The sequence below is a fragment of the Bufo gargarizans genome, chromosome 5, assembly GCF_014858855.1.
Source record: "Bufo gargarizans isolate SCDJY-AF-19 chromosome 5, ASM1485885v1, whole genome shotgun sequence".
In the NCBI taxonomy this organism is placed as follows: Eukaryota; Metazoa; Chordata; class Amphibia; order Anura; family Bufonidae; genus Bufo; species Bufo gargarizans.
The window spans coordinates 53404190-53423720 of NC_058084.1; the positions used below are offsets into that span (position 1 = coordinate 53404190).

The 19531-nt window shown below is 51.8% G+C and overlaps 1 protein-coding gene across 2 annotated transcripts in view; it reads left to right on the top strand.

Annotated features, from left to right (window-relative positions):
- The window catches only part of DSCC1 (DNA replication and sister chromatid cohesion 1), a 31106-nt gene extending 11938 nt beyond the window's left edge, over positions 1-19168 (top strand). For both annotated transcript variants that reach the window (XM_044294750.1, XM_044294751.1), the window contains exons 7-10: positions 3106-3158; positions 10601-10755; positions 11535-11683; positions 19042-19168. In XM_044294750.1, coding sequence (XP_044150685.1) covers positions 3106-3158; positions 10601-10755; positions 11535-11683; positions 19042-19150 — 466 coding nt within the window. In that variant the 3' untranslated portion in view covers positions 19151-19168. The remainder of the gene's footprint in view (positions 1-3105; positions 3159-10600; positions 10756-11534; positions 11684-19041) is intronic.
- Positions 19169-19531: the final 363 nt, after the last annotated feature.

A 19531-nucleotide genomic window follows, 5' to 3' on the forward strand; every position in this document is an offset into this window, starting at 1 on the left:
GCCACTACGGAGCCAGTAGCTGAAGGGGAGATCCTGCTGGAACGGACCGAGGGTGAAGACGGCTGATGGTGAGAGAGTGGCTTCTCCAGCCCTACCTTGTGGTCTCATACCATCTCCCTCGTTCTCACTGCTGTGGACTTACCTTCACGGTAACTTGAGAGGACTACCCTTCGGTCCAGTTTGTCCTTAGATCTTCCACACAGGGACTGTAGAACACCTTCCGGTGGCGGCTACGTCGACATGGATCTTAGCCTGTTTTGTCCTGGCATCTGTTTGATGCTGGGCGGAACTTTTTTTCGGTTCCTTCCGTCTGTCCTTCTGCTCCGGGTGGATTCAGAACGACGTTGCTCGGGGGCCGACGGGACCTGTTTTGCCGACCCTTTCTGCCTGTGTTACTGGTCTGCGCTTGATCACGTTGGGTTTTCTCCGCTTGCCAGGCGATTAATCGGGCACGCTAGTGTACGCTCTCGGCCGTGCTTCGTCCAGGATCTGTTCTTACCTGGGGTTTGGTGTGAAGTGGGGCATTCCCCCCACTCTGCCTTTTTCTCCCCACGGTTCTGTCTTTCTCCAGTCCGGCCTGGACCTGGGACTGGGACTCTGTTACTTGAAGTGGCAAGTGTCGGCGCTGTCCTTCCTCTTCCAGCGTCCCCTGGTCCTCCTGGGCCTGTCAAGACCTGCTTCCACGGAGTGGATCCTCGGTTCCTCTGTACCGTTCCGGTACCGCCCTAGGAACTACATACTGAGCTCTCGGCGCTCCAATCTTTCCCTTGGAGCCGTTACAGAAGTTCTCCCTACTCCTTCTGGCCTGTACAGTTGTGTTTCTGTTGCCATCGTGTCTCTGACGGGTGTCGGAATGGCGGCCCTTCTTGTTCCAAGCCTTCTGTCCTTTTCCAGGACAGGACTGTTTCTCCATCCCGTCCCTTTCTTCCTTCTGAAGGACAGGACTGTTTCTCCTTCCCGTCTCCGGGAACAGACTCTTCACCAATTGGACGTTGTTTGGGCCTTGTAGTTCTACTTGGAGATCTCCGACTCTTGTCGGCGTTCGGTCTCTTGTGTTTCCAGGAGGTCTGCGCATTGGTTTGACTGTGCCCAGGGTGGCTTTCCTCCGCTTCATCAGAATGGCTATATTGAGGTTACCGCACCAAGGGCAGGGGTCTGCCTTTGGTGTCACAGTTCATTTCACCAGAGTGGTCGGTGCCTCCTGGACCGGAGGCACTGGGCTTCGGCCATGCATTTGGGCTTCGGCGGATGCTGCCTTGGGTTTGCAGGCGGCGGTTTCTTGATGCCTTCGGGTGCTTTGCGTTGGAGCTGTGGTCCCTCCCCTCTTGGACTGCTTTCGAACGTCCCAAGGTCTCCTGTGTCCCCCAAGGAAAATGGGCGAGAAAACAAGATTTTTGTATAACTTACCAGTAAAATCTCTTTCTCGCTCTTCCTTGGGGGACACAGCACCCACCCATTCATTGTTTTATTCTACACGTTTTCCGGATTTGGTTTACCCCGTTGGGTACTTGGCTTCTTAGTTTCACTGGTTGGACATTGCCTTTTCTCACTACTTGGACACGCAACTGGCAGTCTCTCTCTCCAGGCTGAGGGTATAGCTGCTGGAGGAGGGGCTTAACAGTTTTCACTTAGTGTCACGCCTCCTAGGGAGCTGAGCTATACCCAAGGTCTCCTGTGTCCCCCAAGGAAGAGCGAGAAAGAGATTCTACTGGTAAGTTATACAAAAATCTCGTTTTTCTCAGCAATGTGGACACATATGAACATGGGACCAACACAAATGCCACAGAGCACTGCAATCACTTATGATGCCAATGAATTCTTTAGGTGGCCTCTTATAATTTTACACCGAGATTTTCCTGCCCCCATATCAAAAAAATCTGGGGGATCCCAGCAGCCAAGAACCTCCTGGATAGCTTAAAGGGGTATTAATGGGCAGCTAAATGGGTATTTCCATACTAAATAGTACCTAAAACTTCTCATATTAATGGTTTCATAAAACCTGAGACACGTTAGATGGTGTCTGGGTACTAATGCCCCCTACTGTTTGCAAAATCAGAGGGGCAGAGTGCAGTCAAATCACTATGACATGTTAATGATTTTATGACTTGACTGTTACTGTTTAAAGGGGTTGTGCAGTATTAGAAGAACATGGCTGCTTTTTGCTAAAACCAGTGCCACACCTGTCCGAAGGTTGTGTCTGGTATTGTGGGGTGCTGTTATACAGAATAAAGCAGGCAGGTGTTTCCAATCCTGGACAACCCTTTTTAAGCGTTAAAGGCACATCAACACAATATATCGTCACCTAATGAAAGAACGGGTGTCCTGGGTGGTCTGCCTCTACCTAACACTTCCTGGCTGCTGCATCCTCCGTTGAGTTCAAGGCAAGCAGCGCTCGGCTTTTTCTTTAACTCCCATAGAAATAGAGCCTGAGGCAGACGGGAATCAGCGGACAGGGGCCACCCATTTCCGCTGTGCTTAAAGGGGTTGTCTCATGTCGGTAAATGGCATGTATAATGTAGAGAAAGTTAAAAGGGTTGTGTCACTTCAGCAAGTGGCATTTATCATGTAGAGAAAGTTAATACAAGGCACTTACTAATGTATTGTGATTGCCCATATTGCTTCCTTTGCTGGCTGGATTAATTTTTTCATCACATTATACACTGCTTGTTTCTATGGTTACGACCACCCTGCAATCCATCAGCGGTGGTCATGCTAGCACACTAAAGGAAAAAAACATCGGCCTATGTGTGCTCCCACGGTCCCGTTCACCAAAGAGGCTGCTGCTTTTTCCTATAGTGTGCAAGCGCGATCACCACCGCTGGATTACAGGGTAGTCGTAATTATGGAAAACGAGAAGTGTATAATGTGATGGAAAAATAAATCCAGCCAGCAAAGGAGGCAATATGGGCAATCACAATACACTAGTAAGTGCCTTGTATTAACTTTCTCTACACGATAAATGCAATTTGCTGAAGTGAGACAGCCCCTTTAAGAATAGCCAAATTCTGCTCAAGAAAACCAAAAAATGTACTGTAGGGTTAGCGTAAGTGACTGCTGTGATGTGCTGCTCCTGTCCTGTACTAATCCTGTTCCTCCTCCTGTTAGAGAGATGATTGAGCACTGCTTGGACTGTTACGGGAGAAGGTTTTCTGAGGGAGGTAAGAGTGACTGTGCGTTTTTCCATTCAGTAAATGCGCTTTTCCGGTCATAATTACGAGCATATGTCTGTCAGTCACAGAGCACTATTTCACAGATCCGCTACGGTTATGTTCACACATACGCTGTGGATTTTCTGCCACAGAGTTAGGACCCTTGCACACGACCGTATGCCCTCCGAGATATGCGGTCCGTGAGCGAGCCATATGTCCTGGAGCGGCATTGATCGTGCGCACGGGAGCGCACAGCATCATAGATTAAAATGATGCTGTGCACGACAGGCCGCCCGCGGGACTATTGTCCCGCACTCATATGATCTTATGAGTGCGGGACAATAGCCCTGCGGGCGGCCCGACGTCCACAGCATCATTGTAATCTATAATGCTGCCTGCTCCCGTGTGCACGATCAATGCCGCTCCGGGACATATGGACCGTATATCTCGCAGGGCATACGGTCATGTGCAAGGGCCCTTAGGGGAAGAAACTACACGGGGTATCATAGTACCAGCAAAGTGGGTGAGATTTTTATAGAATCTCATCCACACATGGGAAAAAGTCTGAAGCGTGAATTGTCCTGCTGTGCATATCTAAAATCCGCAGCAAATTGTTTTATACTGTGGATTTCTTCCTTTCCAGTGTAAAATCCATAGATATTCCATAGTAAAATCTGCTACAAATCTGCCTGCAGCAGATGTGGATTTTGCCACTGCAGAAAATTAGCCTTGTGAGGCCGTAGCCTTAGGCACATGATGGTGAAAAAACCGTCTGTTAAAAAACGGATAAACTGTCCATTTGTAACGGATGTTTTTTCTCGCCCAGTTTCCTTGGGGGGACACAGAAGACCTTGGGTATAGCTCATCTCCCTAGGAGGCGTGACACTAAGAAAAAACTGTTAGCCCCTCCTCCACAGCTATACCCTCAGCCTGGAGAGAAAGGCTGCCAGTTTTTGCTTAGTGTCCAAGGAGGCAAGACACTCCCTGCTACTGCAGGGCTGTTTTCTCCTTGTTTAAATTTTGATTTTTACTTTTTTTCTTTTTCTTTTCTTTTTGTTCCAGACAATCAGGGACAACAGAGTCGCACTAGACCTCTCTGTTTCTCCCGGGGTCGAGCTGCGCCAGTGCCGGTCATCCGCACTGCTGCCTCCCCCACAGAAGGCAAGGTGGACCAGGGCAGCCCAGCTCCCCTGCATCCCGCCAGCGCAAGGGTCGCCCGCACGCCAAGCCCCTCTTCCAGCGTCCTGCCACTACGGTGCCAGTAGCTGAAGGGGCGACCCTGCTGGAACGGACCGAGGGTGAAGACGGCTATGGTGAGAGAGTGGCTTCTCCAGCCCTACGACCCCCTCCCCCCACCCCGGTCTCCTGCGTGACTGACCCCCATATTTTAGCCTATCCAAGCAGAGTGGCTATTGGGTGGCTGGACCTAGGCTGGTCCCTGGGGTGTCGCAAGGCGGCAATCTGCTGCAGCACTCACCCATTCCCTCTCTCCCCTCCATAGATCGTAAGCTACAGGATGGAGGTCCGCGCAAAGAGGGGGCGCTTGCCGGTGCGTGCTCAGGGCAGCCGCAAAACTTTAGTCCACGTTCGCGGCCCGCTGGGCCGCACCATCCGGTGCTCCTTCCCGGGCCCCTGACTCTTCCTGGCCGCGGGGTGGGCTCCCGCGGCCGGCGTTACATGTGCGAGCTATGCTCCAACTAGGCCCGGCCGACCTTCGGTCCGGTCGGCCGGACGCCGCAAATTTTGGCCCAGGCGTCGCGGCCTGCTGGGCCGCACCTCACGCTCCTCTCCGGTCCCTGATTCTTCCGGCCGGCCGGCATTGGCTAGAGCTGTGCTCCAACAGGCGGTTGGTGCATTCTGGCCGGCCGGGCGCTGCATAGTTTGTCAGGCTTCGCGGCCTGCCGACCACAATTCCGGCACTCGGGGTGGGCTCCCGCGGCCGGTACGTGGGCACCCGCGGCCGGCTTAGGCCGGCCGGTACTTTAAATGCTTGCGGCCCCGGTCGCCGGTAAAATTTAGGCCCCGGCTTCACGGTCTGCTAGGCCGCAAATTTCAGGCCTCTGTGGGGGGGGGGGCGGGAACTCTCCAGGCGCGAATTCTTCCCGCCTGGAGGTTCCCCCGCCCCCAAGAGTTCGCAGTGCCGCCCCCCCCACAGGCCAGATGCCTGTTAACCCTTTGGGTACTGGCCGGATCCTGATGGACCCGTACGGCCTGTGCCCCTGTATGGTTGCCCCCCTTTCTGCCTCAGGGAGGCTGTAATATTAATTAATAATAATAATATAATAATAATATAATAATTAAAAAAAAAAAAATAATTATAATTTTGTTTTAAATAACTGGACTTGTGGGCTGCGCAGGACGCGGCAGCCTCATCATTCGGTATGCTGTCTGTAGGCATGCCCCCCTCTCTTAGGCGGTATGTCGCGCTCCCCGGCTGCGGCGCTGGCCAGGGCATGTTCCCCCTCCCAGGCGTTTTCTTGCCCTCTCCCGGGATACGGCGCTGGCCAAGTGCATGCATAAAATTTTTCTGGCCAGTATTCGTCACCCAGTTCTGGTGGCTGCAGGTGCATGGCCCTCCTTCCTAGGCGGAATACTGCACTCTCTTTTGGCTGCGGCCTGGCCTTGTGCATGACCCCCCCTTTTTTCTAGGCGGACTGCTGCACTCTCACCGGATGCGGTGCTGGCCATGTGCACGACCCCCTTCCACAGGCGGGACGTTGCACTCACTGGATTCGCTGCCGGCCATGTGCATGAACCCCTTCATAGGCGGAATACTGCACTCTCACCGGTTACGGTGCTGGCCATGTGCATGAACTCCTTCCATAGGAGGTATACTGCACTCCCCCCGGATACGGTGCCGGCCATGTGCACGTTTCCCTTCCATAGGCGGAACACTGGACTCTCACTGGATTCGTTGCCGGCCATGTGCATGAACCCTTCCATAGGCGGAATGCTGCACTCTCACCGGATACGGTGCCGGCCATGTGCGTGTACCCCTCCCATAAGAGGTACACTGCACTCTCCACGGATACGGTGCCGGCCATGTGCACGTTCCCCTTCCATAGGCGGAACACTGAACCTCACTGGATCCGTTGCCGGCCATGTGCATGACCCCCCCCCCCCTTCCGTAGGCGGTGTGCCGCACTCTCACTGGATTCGCTGCTGGCCTTGGACATGTCTCCTTTCCTCAGGCGACATACGTACACTCTCACTGACTGTGTTTGTTCTCTCGCCAGTGCGTTGCTGGCCATGTGCATGGCCCCATCCATGGCGGGGTGCTCGCACTCTCACTGGATGCGATGCTGGCCATGTGCATGACCCCCATTTCTGGGCGGAATACTGCACTCGCTGGGTGTGTTGCCGGTCATGAGTATGCCCTCTAACTTGGGTGGAATGCTTGCACTCCCATGGAATCTGTGCTGGTCTTGTGCATGGCCACCCCTTATTCCATGGGCGGCATTTTGCACGCTCACGCGATCCACGGCTGTCCGTGTTTATGCGGTGCTGAACTGGTACACGTCCCCCTTCATTGGCGGAGTGGTGCACTCTCACGAAATTCGGTGTTGGGTGGATTTTTGCACAATCACTTAATGATAGAATAACCCTGTGCATGCCCCCTTTCCCTAAGTGGACCTTCCTGCGTTCTGCTGGACATGTGCGGCCATGGGCATGGCCCCCTTCTGGGCGGAATATGGTATGTCCTACTTTTCCAAAGTAGGTACTGGCCTTGGTATCCCCCCCTTTTGGGGCGGGCTTCTGCACTCTTGCCGACTGTAGTGTTGGCCAGGTACATTTCCCCCCTTTTCTGGGAGGACTGCTTGCGTTCCATTGCATGCCGTGCTGGTTGTGCATGACTGCCTTTCAGGTTGCACTTGCATTTCCGTTGGTACGGTTGGACTCTGGCTGATCCTTCGCTGAGTGACTATTTTTTTGCAGTGAGCGGACTTTCTTGTGCGCTCTGTCCGTTGTCCGGGTATGCCTTCTCCTCCCATGGGTGGGTTGGTCTTCTCACTGCTTACGGGGCTACTCGTACGTATGCCTCCCTTTCTCCTGCAACATACCTTTTTTCTCTTGAGATACGATGCTTGCAGCTAGCCTTGCGCTATCTCTCTAAAGAGCTCGTTCTGTCCACCTGTGTGAGCCTACGGTGGTGTTCAACAAACAGCTAATGAATGCCCAATGTGTTCAAAGGTATATATATATACCTTATATATAAGAAGACGAGCTCTACTTGTTCGCTACTGCACCGAGCTGGGTGGTACTCATTCCTTTCGTCCCTTCCGCCCGGGGTGTGTTCGTGGTCCCTAGATGCGTACCCGTTCGTCCTCCCGCGGCATTGTTTCCCTGCGTTGGTGGTCACATAGTCGAGAGTGCTGTCTGCAGCGTCCCTCGAATTCTGCGTTTTCTCTGGCGGGACTACGGTTCCCTCGCCTACTACCATTCCTCCTCTTCAGATGCGGTGTGGTGTGAGTCCTTCCGGTCGGTGCCCTCTGCGCTTCAGTCTGATCTGTTACCAGGTTCGGGCCGCTCTTCTCGGGAAGGTCACCCAACTTCTCTTGGGTGCTCGCGTACCCAGGTCCGGAGGACCTCCATCTTGGGTTCTTCAGGGTATTCGCCTTCTGCGGGCGGTGAACCGGGCGTCTCGGTGTAGCGGGGTTCTGCTCTTGAGCTGTCCTATGGCTTCCCTGTTGCCCACCCCTCCTTTCGGTTGGAGGGTGTTATGCCGGCCTCTGTCTCGACTGCCTTTTCTCGCCGGCTCTGTTTGGCTCCCGCTCGGTACAGTTCACTGCGATGTGGCTTCTGTCCCGGCCATGCTTCAGAGGCTTTCCTTCGCTGCCCTCCCCTCTGGGGAGAGCATGGTTGTTCATGTGGATGGTTCCGGTGTTCCTTTTGGCCTCGTACTGTTTCCCTTGTTCACACTGGCTGTACTAGCTGTGTGCCTATTTACCGGGTCTGCCGCGTTCTGTCCTCCAGCTGGGTGCAGATTGAGTTTTTTTCCATTCTCGGCAATGGTTCTGCCATGGACTTACCTTCTCGGTAACTTGGGAGGACTACCATTCGGTCAGGATTGCCCTTGGATCTCCCACACTGGGACTGTAGAACGGCTTCCGTTCTGGCCGTGTTACTGGTCTGCGCATGATCTCGTTGGGTTTTCACCCGCTTGCCCAGGCGACTCTAGCGGGCTCGTTAGTGTTCGCTCCTGGCCGTGTTTCGTCCAGGTTCTGTTGTAGGACTTAGGGTTTTTACCTGGGGTTCTGTGGGAAGCTGGGCGTTTTCCCCTCTCTGCCTTTCTTTCTCCATGGTTCTGTCTTTCTCCAGTCCGGCCTGGACCTGGGACTGGGACCCTGTTGCTTCAAGTGTCGGCGCTGTCCCTCCTCTTTCAGCGTTCCACGGCCCTCTGGGCCTGTCAAGACCTTCTTCCATGGAGCGGCTCTTGGGTTCCCTTTGTACTGCCCTCCGGTACCGCCCTGGGATCTACATACTGGGTTCTTGGCGCTCCTATCTTTCCTTTGGAGCCGTTACAGTAGTTCTCTCTACTCCTGTCCTGTGCGGTTGTGTTTCCGTAGCCGTCGGGTCTCTGACGGGTGCCTGAGTGGCGGTCTTTCTTGTTCCGAGCCTTCTGTCCTTCCATAGGACAGGGCTGTTCTCCATCCCGTCTCTTCCTTCCTTCTGAAGGTGGTGTTTGTCTTTCAGTTCCGCGAGGCATTCGTCCTCCCCTTCCCGCCCCCGGGAACGGACACTTCACCGTTTGGACGTTGTTTGGGCCTTGCGTTTTTGCTTGGAGATCTCCGGCTCTTGTCGACGTTTGGTCTCTTGTGTTTCTAGGAGGTCCGTGCAAGGGTTGCGGCCTCCAGGGTGGCTTCCTCCGCTTTCTCAGAGTGGCTATTGTTGTGGTTACCGCACCGAGGGCAGGGTTCTGCCTTTGGTGTCACTGTCCATTTCACCAGAGCGGTCGGTGTCCCCTGGGCCGGAGGCATTGGGCTTCGGCCATGCATTTGTGCAAGGCGGTCACTGGTCTTCCTTGCACACCTTACCGAGTTCTACAGGGTGCATACTCGGGCTTCAGCGGATGCTGTCTTGGGCTGCCTGGTCTGCAGGCGGCGGTTTCTTGATGCCTTCGGGTGCTTCGCCTTGGTGCTGTAGTCCCTCCCCTCTTGGACTGCTATTGAACGTCCCAAGGTCTTCTGTGTCCCCCAAGGAAACTGGGCGAGAAAACGAGATTTTTGTATAACTTACCAGTAAAATCTCTTTCTCGCTCTTTCCTTGGGGGGACACAGCACCCACCCATTCTTTGTTTTTATCTACGCGAGTTTCCGAGTTTGTTTTACCCGTTGGGTAGTTGGCTTGTTGGTTCCACTTCTTGGGCTTTGCCTTTTCTCACTACTTGGACACGCAACTGGCAGCCTTTCTCTCCAGGCTGAGGGTATAGCTGTGGAGGAGGGGCTTAACAGTTTTTTCTTAGTGTCACGCCTCCTAGGGAGATGAGCTATACCCAAGGTCTTCTGTGTCCCCCCAAGGAAAGAGCGAGAAAGAGATTTTACTGGTAAGTTATACAAAAATCTCGTTTTTCACCAATGCCTTTCTGAGTTACGGACATAAAATGGACCCATTCAATTGTATGGGGGCAGTCGGTTAGTGAAAAACGGACAAGGTAGAACATTTTCTATTTTTTGACGTCCGTTATTCACTGGCCATCAAAAAAACTGCCGTGTATATAACCCCATAGACTACCATTGGTTTTAAAACGGACATGTGATGGCCGTTAAAAAAAAGTCCATCACATGTCAATTTTTTTACTGTCGTGTGTAAGCCTGAAAGTACAGTAAGTTTCTTATGTCTCTATGTTGTGCCGTTCCTTTATTATCTCTACTAGAAGTTATGAATAAATTGCTAGCAGTCTGCAGTAAGGGTACAGAGGGGAGGTAACCAGTTGTGGGCGTGTCCCAGCACAGTCTCACTCTATCCAATCAGTGCTGTCATTTTCAGACTGTGCAGGTACACCCCCCCAAACTGGTTACCTCCCCTCTGTACCCTTACTGCAGACTGCTAGCAATTCATTCATAACTTCTAGTAGAAATAATAAAGGAATGGCACAAGTTCCAGAATTGTTATTACATGGGGAAAGCAGGAAGCTATTAAAACAGGAATGTCAGGAGCGGTAAAAGGTCCTCTTTAAGGGGTTGTTGATATGTTGGCTCGGATCTTTTGGTGGGGTTCTGGGTTCAAATCCAATCGAGGACAACATCTGCCTGAAGTTTGAATGTTCTCTGCTTTTCCTTCTGGGTTTTGGGGTTTTCTCTTACACGCATACTGAGGAGAAATTGGTCTGAGATACGGAAATTCTGAATATTGAAAAATAAATGAACACTTTAGACAGGCAGGATATGAGAAATCTTAAAATCTGGGGATTCAAAAGTGTTCAGTCATGTCTCTTGTTTTCATATTTTCAGAAGAAGTTTTCTTTGCATTAGATGAAGATAAAATCTGCAGGGCCACCGCTCAGATGCTGCTCCAGAACGCTGTGAAATTTAATCTTTCGGAGTTTAAGGAAGTCTGGCAGCAGAGTGTTCCTGAAGGCATGACCTCCAGGCTGGATCAGCTAAAAGTAAGCCGTATTGTTTTTTATTACTATAATGTTTTTTTATTTTTATTGGTGCAGTAACATTGTTTTCCCTTGTGGTGGCGCTGCATTCAGTACAACTTGTAATTTATACATTTAAATTCCTGTTATTCTGGGCTTTGAAGTCAAGTAGGTGGATCCATCAGTTATTGACAGCCTGACCTCTATGGGTATGTATACAGAGATAGCTGTCAATCACCGATGGGACCGCCTCCTGGACTTTAAAGCTCAGAAAAGCAAGAATTGAAGAGTATAAATTTCAAGTTTTACTGAATCTTTTCCCATTTTACTACGGGGGAGATTTATCATTCCCTTTATGCCTGAAAAGTGGCGTAAAAAATTTGCAGGTTCGACTTTTTTAAATAATTGTCACATCTCCCCTTTTTCGCCATCCTTGCCACTTTTCTAAAAAGGGGTGTGAAGGGGGCGTGACCAGACACCAGCAAAATGATGTTTATTTACACCAGTTTTCTGACATAAATGGAGAAAGCTCAAAGCTGACGTAGATTTTGATCGTACATTTCTGGTTAGGATAATGGACTGCAGGAGAATGCACCTGATTTATGACGAGGTGTACTCCTTGTCCTAAATTAGGCACATCCTCGGTCAGTGCAGCTGAAGTCAAGACCGCCACAAAAAGTCTTGATAAATCTCCCCCCATATATCAATCTGCTGTGCTCCTCCTGATCTATAACATGCTACTGGCAGATTACACTGTTTTTTCATGGCGACAGGTTCCCTTTAAAGCATCTATTTTACTTTAGGGACTTGCCTTGGTGGATCGAACCTCCCGACCTGAGACCATCTTTCTTCTGAAGACAGAGGACCTACCCGAAGACACTCAGGAGAGGTTCAACTCACTTTTCACTATGAGAGAGAAGTGGACAGAAGCTGATATTTCACCATATATACAGTAAGTAGTTCTGTGGAAGGGGACGGTGCATCAGCTCAATAGTCCTGGGCAGGAACTCTTTGGCAATATTTAAAGAGATATACCCACCCTGTCACATCTCACCGCACTTTGCTGGCCACGGAACGGGCGGCCCATTGTAGAAATGCCTATTCTTGTCCGCAAAACGGACAAGAATAGGACATGCTACAGACATGAACGGAGCAACGGATGTTGGACAACACACGGAGTGCTGTCCGCATCTTTTGCGGCCCCGTTGAAGTGAATGGGTCCGCACCCGAGCCGCAAAAAATGTGGACCCAAACTACGGTCTTGTGCATGAGGCCTAAACCAGTCCGTCTGGTTTGTTTCAATCCTGTATGTAGCACTTCCTGTTGCTGTATCCAACCAAAGCCATAATGCCCAGATAGTTTTATAGCTCCTCCCAGCCAGTTACATAAGCTCCTCCCAGCCAGCAACATAAGCTCCTCCCACCCAGCCAGTTACATAAGCTCCTCCCACCCAGCCAGTTACATAAGCTCCCCCCACCCAGCCAGTTACATAAGCTCCTCCCACCCAGTTACATAAGCTCCTCCCACCCAGCCAGTTACATAAGCTCCTCCCACTCAGTCAGTTACATAAGCGCCAGCCAGCCAGTTACATAGACACTCCCCTATTCCTGCCCCGCCCAAGGACAGAACATCACAGGAAATAAGAAAGAGCTGCATGGACATGGTCATGTGACCACAGACCAGCATGCGAGATAGGAGCAATAAAAGGGAAATAAATACATTACAGAATTACAGAGATATTAATAATTATTTTAAAGGAAGCTGATGCAAACTGGAAAACCCCTTTAAGATTTATGCACACAAAACCAGAAACCCTTTTAGGCTAAAAACACAGATGGGCGTTTTGTGGTGTTTTTCAGTGTTTTGTACTTGTGGTTTTGAAGTAAAAACTTCATATCTTAGCTGAAAGACTTCGGGAAATATGAACTGCAGGGCAAAACCAGTGTTTTTTTGTATAGTGCCTTTTTTCTAATTGGTCCCATTCTTTTTTGGGGTGAAAAAACGCTTGAACAAAAACACCGTCCGCACATTTGCATCAGAAAAAATATAGCAAAAAACTTGTAAAAACGCATGTTATATGGAAGTTTTCATCACTTTTTTTAGTGATGGAAAACTAGAAAATTCTCGTAGTGTTAGGGGCCCTTAGGGCCAGTTCACATGACTGATTTTGAAAAACACGCTTAAAAAATCAGCACAGAACTCGCTTTTTTATACTTTTTTCCAGCGTGGTTTTTTTATGCAGTTTTTTTTTAACAAATGGTTGTTTTAGTTTTTTTTAAGCGGATCTACCCCCAAAAAAACACATGGGAAATGAAAACGCATGGACTTACATGGGGCTGCTTTTTCTGCTTCCCTTTGAATTTAATGTGAGTCTGTGTTAAGGCATTTTTTGGAGCTCTAAAATCAGCACCAAAAAAACTGAACTGGCCCTAAGGCTGGAATAACACGTGCAGTTTTTGTGGCAGGATTATATATATATTTTTTTTTAAACTAAAACCAAGAGTAGATTCACAACTTCTTCTACCAACCATTACATTGTTATTTAGGTGACTGACCTGGCGGCAATAGCAAACCTTTGGGACTCCACAATTGCATTGCTCAGCATGACTATGGGGTAATAAATGGAGTCTATGCTCTTTTTTTACACCCTTGGGTGCCCTGTAGCTATCATCTGTGGCATCTAATGGGTAAAACGCGGAGGACAGGAGTGATTTCTGATCCTTGACATTACACTTGGCCATGCATGTAAGGACATGGGTGCAGCTCCTGAGCCTGGACATACATTTGGGAGGAAAGCACTTCCTACCTGTGCCAGAAATTTATAGCATTGTGCAGGAAGCTGTTAAAGGGCATCTGTCAGCAGTTTTGTAGCTATGACACTGGCTGACCTGTTACATTTGCGCTTGTCAGCGGAAGGCATCTGTGTTGGTCCCATGTTCATAAATGGCCACATTGCTGATAAAACTGAAGCTTTCGGGTCCATTCACACGTCGGTGAATGTGTCCGCAGCCCGTTTTGCAATTCTGCAGAACGAGTGCGGACCCATTCATTCTCTAAAGGGCAGGAATGGATGCGGACAGCACAAATTGCAGAGGGTGTGGCAGTTATAGAGAGAGCAGAGCTAGCTAGGTGTAACGGTACCGCCCCCGTTGCTCCTAGAGGCTAATTTGCATACATTAAAGCTTCAGTTTTCTCAATAATGCGAGCACATATGAACATGGGACATTGCTGTAGACTGTAATTTTGCTTTGTGTATAGTAGGTACAGTCCTTTGTACAGGCCATTGACTATAAATTTTCTCGCCCATTCCATTGGGGGACACAGACCATGGGTATAGCTTAGGCTACCACTAGGAGGAGACACTATGCAAATAAGAAAAGACAGCTCCTCCTCCACTGACTATACCCCCATATTCCAACAGGAGGACCTCAGTTTTAGCTTAGTGTCGGGTAAGGAGGTGACACTCCTGCTCCTGCAGGGTTGTCCCTGTAGTTTTTTCTTCTCCTGTTTGTTGTTTTTCTAAACAGAGGATGCAGGGTCGCATGGTGCGTCCCTGGTCTCTCAGCGGAGCAAGCGCCAGGGTCAAATGACCATCCCAGGCTACCTCCCTTTCCCCCCAGAAGATAAGTGGAACCGGGCTCGACCTGCAGCTCCGGTGGCCTACCAGATCCGGGGTCACCTAGCCCTACCCTCTTTCCAGTGCACTGCCACTCCTTGTGCCAGATGACTGAAGAGGTGACTTATGGGAGGGCCTGCTGGGTGAGAGGGAGGAGGGATTCCTTCTTGGGACAATGGCTATTTGCAGCGCCATGCTGCTGCGCCTTTTCCGTTTTGTTCGGAGGGCTCCTTATTTGCACGGCGGGCGCCATTTTCGAGTAGGGGTCTGCCTTCTTTCATGTTTTTGCGCGATCTGTGACGCGACTGGGGGGCGGAGCCTATCGCGTCAGCTCCGGCATTCTGGTTTGCCTCAGTGCTTCATCCACACTTGGCTGCTACTCCAGCTCCTCACAGGTCACGGTAGGACAAAAAGTGTTCAGCAAAGCTGTAGGAGACCCTGACTCCGGGATTGCCGCCGTCATGCCTAGACCTGGGGCCCCCCAAAAATCTAAAGCGACACCTCAGGTCCCACTGGGATCCTGTAAGGTTTGCTGCTTGCCACTATCGGTTACAGGCTCCTGTAACTCTTGCCTTGCCTCGGGACAGGATCATCCACCTCCTCCTCCCCCTCCACCAAGCCAGCTCAGTCCCTCCTCCGCCCCTTCGGAGCCCGCGGAGCCCTCCTGGGCCTCTGCCATAGCTAGGGCATCCACGGACTTGGCCCAAGTCTCGCGCGCGGCCATGGCCTTTATGGAACGCATGGCAGCCACGGATCCACCGCCTGCGCTGCCTGTGGTTAGCACCGCTCCACCTCCCGATGCCCCTCACAGAGGACGCTCGACCGTTAAAAGGCAGCGGTAAGCAGCAGCATCCCCTTCTCGGATGACTCTGCTTCTCCCCCTCGCCTGGACGCGTGTTCAGCCTCTCCCCCTCGCGGGGACTGCAGGTCTGAAAGGTCCGGCTCGGACGAGGACACGGAACCGGAACCCTCGCCTAAGCTCTCCACCATGGTGGCAGACTTGGTCACGGCGGTCCGTGACACCTTTGACATCCAGGGTGAACCTCCTTCTGCTAGTAGCCAGGAATTCCCCCTTTCCCACTCCAGAAGGGGTGGCGCACCAGAGGCAGTCACATTCCCCATTCATGGAGAGTTCGCCAAGGTCCTTTCAAAGGCTTGGGAGCGCCCTAATCACCGTTTTCTGCCACAAGGCGCATGGATACTCTGTATTCTTTCCCGGCAGATAATGTGCAGCAGTGGTCTTCTCCTTCTAAGGTCGACCCGTCGGGGGCCAGATTGGCTAAAAATACAGCAATACCAGTCCTGGACGGGTCCTCTCTACAGGACTCTGTTGACAGGCGTTTGGACTCTCTTTCCAAAGCCATCTTTACTCTGGCGGGCACAGGTCTGCGGCCCGCGTTCGCCTCGGCCTGGGTGGCCAGGGCGCTCTCGGTGTGGTAGCAGCACATCATCAGGACCTCGCGGAGCAGGATGCCTCTGCGGACACCCTGAACTTCATCCTCCAGATGTCCCAAGCGACAATATTCCTCTGTGAGGCCTCATTGGACGTCAGCACTCTCTTTGCGCGGGTTTCGGCCCTTTCGGGCACGCAGTGCAGGGAGGTCTGGTTGAAGGTCTGTGACGCCGACGCTTCCTCCAAGCGCTCTCTCACTAACCTCCCCTTTGCGGGCTCCAGGCTCTTCGGTGCTAAGCTGGACGAGATTATCTGAGGCTACGGGGGGCAAGAGCACACACCTGCCCCAATCTAGATCCAAGCGCGCCTTCAGAGCTCGCCCCTTTGGCTCTAGAAACCAGTCCTTTCGGTGCTTCTCCTTCTCCAGGTCTGCGTCAGCCACTCTCCTCCGGCGGCTCTCAGGACTCCCGCAAGAAGCCTTCCTTTGAGCCTCAACCTTCCTGGAGCCCGCGGGCACAATTCCAGGGGAGTTCTGCCCGCCCCGCGGCTCCCAAGCAGTCCTCCGCCTGAAGGGGCGCCTGCGGTGGGGGGCCGTCTGCTCTCCTTTCAGCAGGTCTGGAGAGCTCACGTTCAAGACGCCTGGGCCCTGGAAATTGTAACTTTTGGTTACAAGATAGAATTCGCTTCCAGACCTCCGGAACGTTTCTTCCCTTCTCGGGTTCCGGGGGATCCGGCCCGAGCCTCGGCCCTTTTACAAGCCGTCTCTTCCCTTCTGGACCGGGGAGTAGTTGCCCCAGTTCCTCTGGAAGAACAAGGTACAGGGTTCTACTCAAATCTCTTTGTTGTGCCAAAGAAGGAGGGATCAGTGCGTCCGGTCCTAGACCTAAAGCTCTTAAACAAGTCCCTGCGGGTGCGGAGGTTCCGGATGGAATCCCTCCGCTCAGTTATTGCTTCTCTTCTTCCAGTGGAGTTTCCTCGCGTCATTGGACATCCGGGACGCCTATCTGCATGTCCCTATCGCAGAATCTCACCACAGATTCCTGCGTTTCGTCATTGGCGGCCGTCATTATCAGTTCGTCGCCCTTCCCTTTGGGCTGGCGACAGCCCCGCGGGTATTCACAAAGATATTGGCGCCGCTCATGGCGCTTCTTCGCACCAGGGGCATATCTCTGTTGCCCTACCTGGACGACATACTAATGAAGGCTCCCTCTCGTCCCTAGGCCGAAGACAGCGTCAGGATCACTGTTCAGACTCTGCAGCAGTTCGGCTGGCTGATCAACTTCCCGAAGTCCTCTCTCCAAACTTCCCAGAGGGTGACCTTCCTGGGGATGATTCTGGACACCTCTGCAGCCCGGGTATTCCTTCCGGATTGCAAGTTCTCACGGATACGGGAGTCGGTGTCTCGCCTTCTGCATGCCCCGTGTATCTCGATCAGGGAGTGCATGCAGGTTCTGGGGCTTATGGTGGCCTCCTTCGAGGCTGTCCCCTTTGCCCAGTTTCACACTCGGTCTCTGCAACAGGCGATCCTGTCCTTCTGGGACAGGACCACGAGGGGTCTGGACTCTCAGATCCGCCTACCTCCTCGGGTTCGCATGGAACTCCCGTGGTGGCTCTCCCCTCAGAATCTGGCTTCAGGGAGATCCTTCCTCCCAATCTCCTGGACAGTCGTCGCAACCGATGCCAGTCTCCTGGGTTGGGGTGGTGTTCTCCGGGCTCGGACGGTTCATGGGGTGTGGTCAGAGGGGGAAGCCCGCCTTCCGATCAACATACTGGAGCTCAGAGCAATTTTCCTCTCTCTGTCCCATGGACCCCCCTCCTAGCGGGTCTCCCGGTAAGGGTCCAGTCGGACAATGCCACAGCTGTGGCCTACATCAATCATCAGGGCGGAACCCGCAGCCGAACGGTGATGCAAGAGGTGAAAAGGATCCTCCAGTGGGCGTAATCTCATGTTCCCATATTGTCTGCAGTGTACATCCCAGGGGTCGAAAACTGGACGGCAGACTTTCTCAGCCGCAACAGGGTGGATACGGGAGAGTGGTCTCTGCATCCGGACGTATTCGAGGACGTCTGTCGCGGTCCGGTGAGGTCCCTCCGTATGTCCCTCCCCTGCCCCCCTGGGATCTGAACCTGGGTCTGTCTTCTCTCCAGACGGCTCCTTTTGAGCCCCATAGGGACATTTCCCTGAGTCTTTTTACCTGGAAGGTGATCTTTTTGGTGGCCATCACCTCTATCAGGAGGGTATCCGAGCTGGCCGCCCTTTCCTCCAAGGAACCCTTTTTGGTCTTCCACAAGGATAAACTGCGCCCAGTCCCTTCTTTTTTGCCCAAGGTGGTCTCCGCCTTCCACCTTAATGAGGACATAATCCTGCCCTCTTTTTGCCCTGCTCCGGCGAACCCCAAGGAGCGCGCTCTCCATTCTCTGGATGTTGTCCGTGCTTTGCGGGTGTACCTGTCGGTTACTGCCCCATTTCGCCGCTCTGACTCCCTTTTTGTGGTTCCCGAGGGACCTCGTAAGGGTCTGGCGGCCGCCAAGGTCTCTGTGGATTCGGTCGACTATTGCCATGGCCTATCGGTCCCGGGGTAGGGTTCCCCCAGCGGGGGTTACCGCGCACTCCACCAGGGCGGTGGGGGCCTCCTGGGCTTAACGCAATCGAGCCTCTACATCACAACTTTGTAAGGCGGCCACCTGGTCGTCCTTACATACCTTTACCAAGTTCTACCAGCTGCACTCTCTGGCGTCGGCTGATGCTGCCCTAGGGCGCAAGGTATTGCAGGCTGTGGTTCCTGTTTAACCGTTGGACGTTTTCCCTCTGGAGGTGTTGGTCTCCCACCCCATGGAGTGCTCTAGGACGTCCCATGGTCTGTGTCCCCCAATGGAATGGGCGAGAAAAAGAGATTTTTTGTGAAACTCACCTGTAAAATCTTTTTCTCGTCTTTTCCATTGGGGGACACAGCTCCCACCCATTCTTGTCTGTTACAGGAGGGGTTGGTTCTATCTATTGGGACCTTATGGTTAACGGCCTGATGGCGGTATTCCTCGGTTCTGTTTTCTTTATTAATAGTTGGTTTTTGGTCTCCTTCTCCTACTGCTTTTGCACGCACTGAGGTCCTCCTGTTGGAGTATAGCCAGTGGAGGAGGAGCTGTTTTTTCTTATTTGCATAGTGTCTCCTCCTAGTGGTGGCTTAAGCTATACCCATGGTCTGTGTCCCCCAATGGAAAAGACGAGAAAAAGATTTTACAGGTGAGTTTCACAAAAAATCTCCTTTTCTCTGGTTTATGTTAATTTTGTTTTTTATTGCAGGGATCTGTGCGGGGAGAAGCAGACCATTGGAGCCCTGCTGACTAAATATGCACGATCGTCTCTTCAGAATGGCATTAAAGTGTATAATTCTAGGCGACCACTTTCTTAAAGCAATGCTCTCATCCTGTAATACTATAAAATATTTAATTTTTTTTCCAATTTTTCTGTGTTTTTCACTAATATCTATGTGTTGCCTCATCCATGTGGAAGCAGATGTCTTGTTTGGGCTAATACAGATCCATCAGTTCTGTGTCCTGTCAACCTATGGAGACCGACTATAACCGCAAAGCGTATGGCGTTCTTCGTGCAGAAGGAGAAAATCTTCCTCGTTCCTACAGTCCGGTTCTGTGCAACGCTCAATGATAGAACTTCTGCACCCTGTTTTATAGATTGGAGGGGGATCTTAGTCAGAACTTGGGCCCCACCGATCAAAACTTCTGGCTTGTCACTATAACATCTTAGGAGTTTGTTAAAATGATAGGTGCCCTTT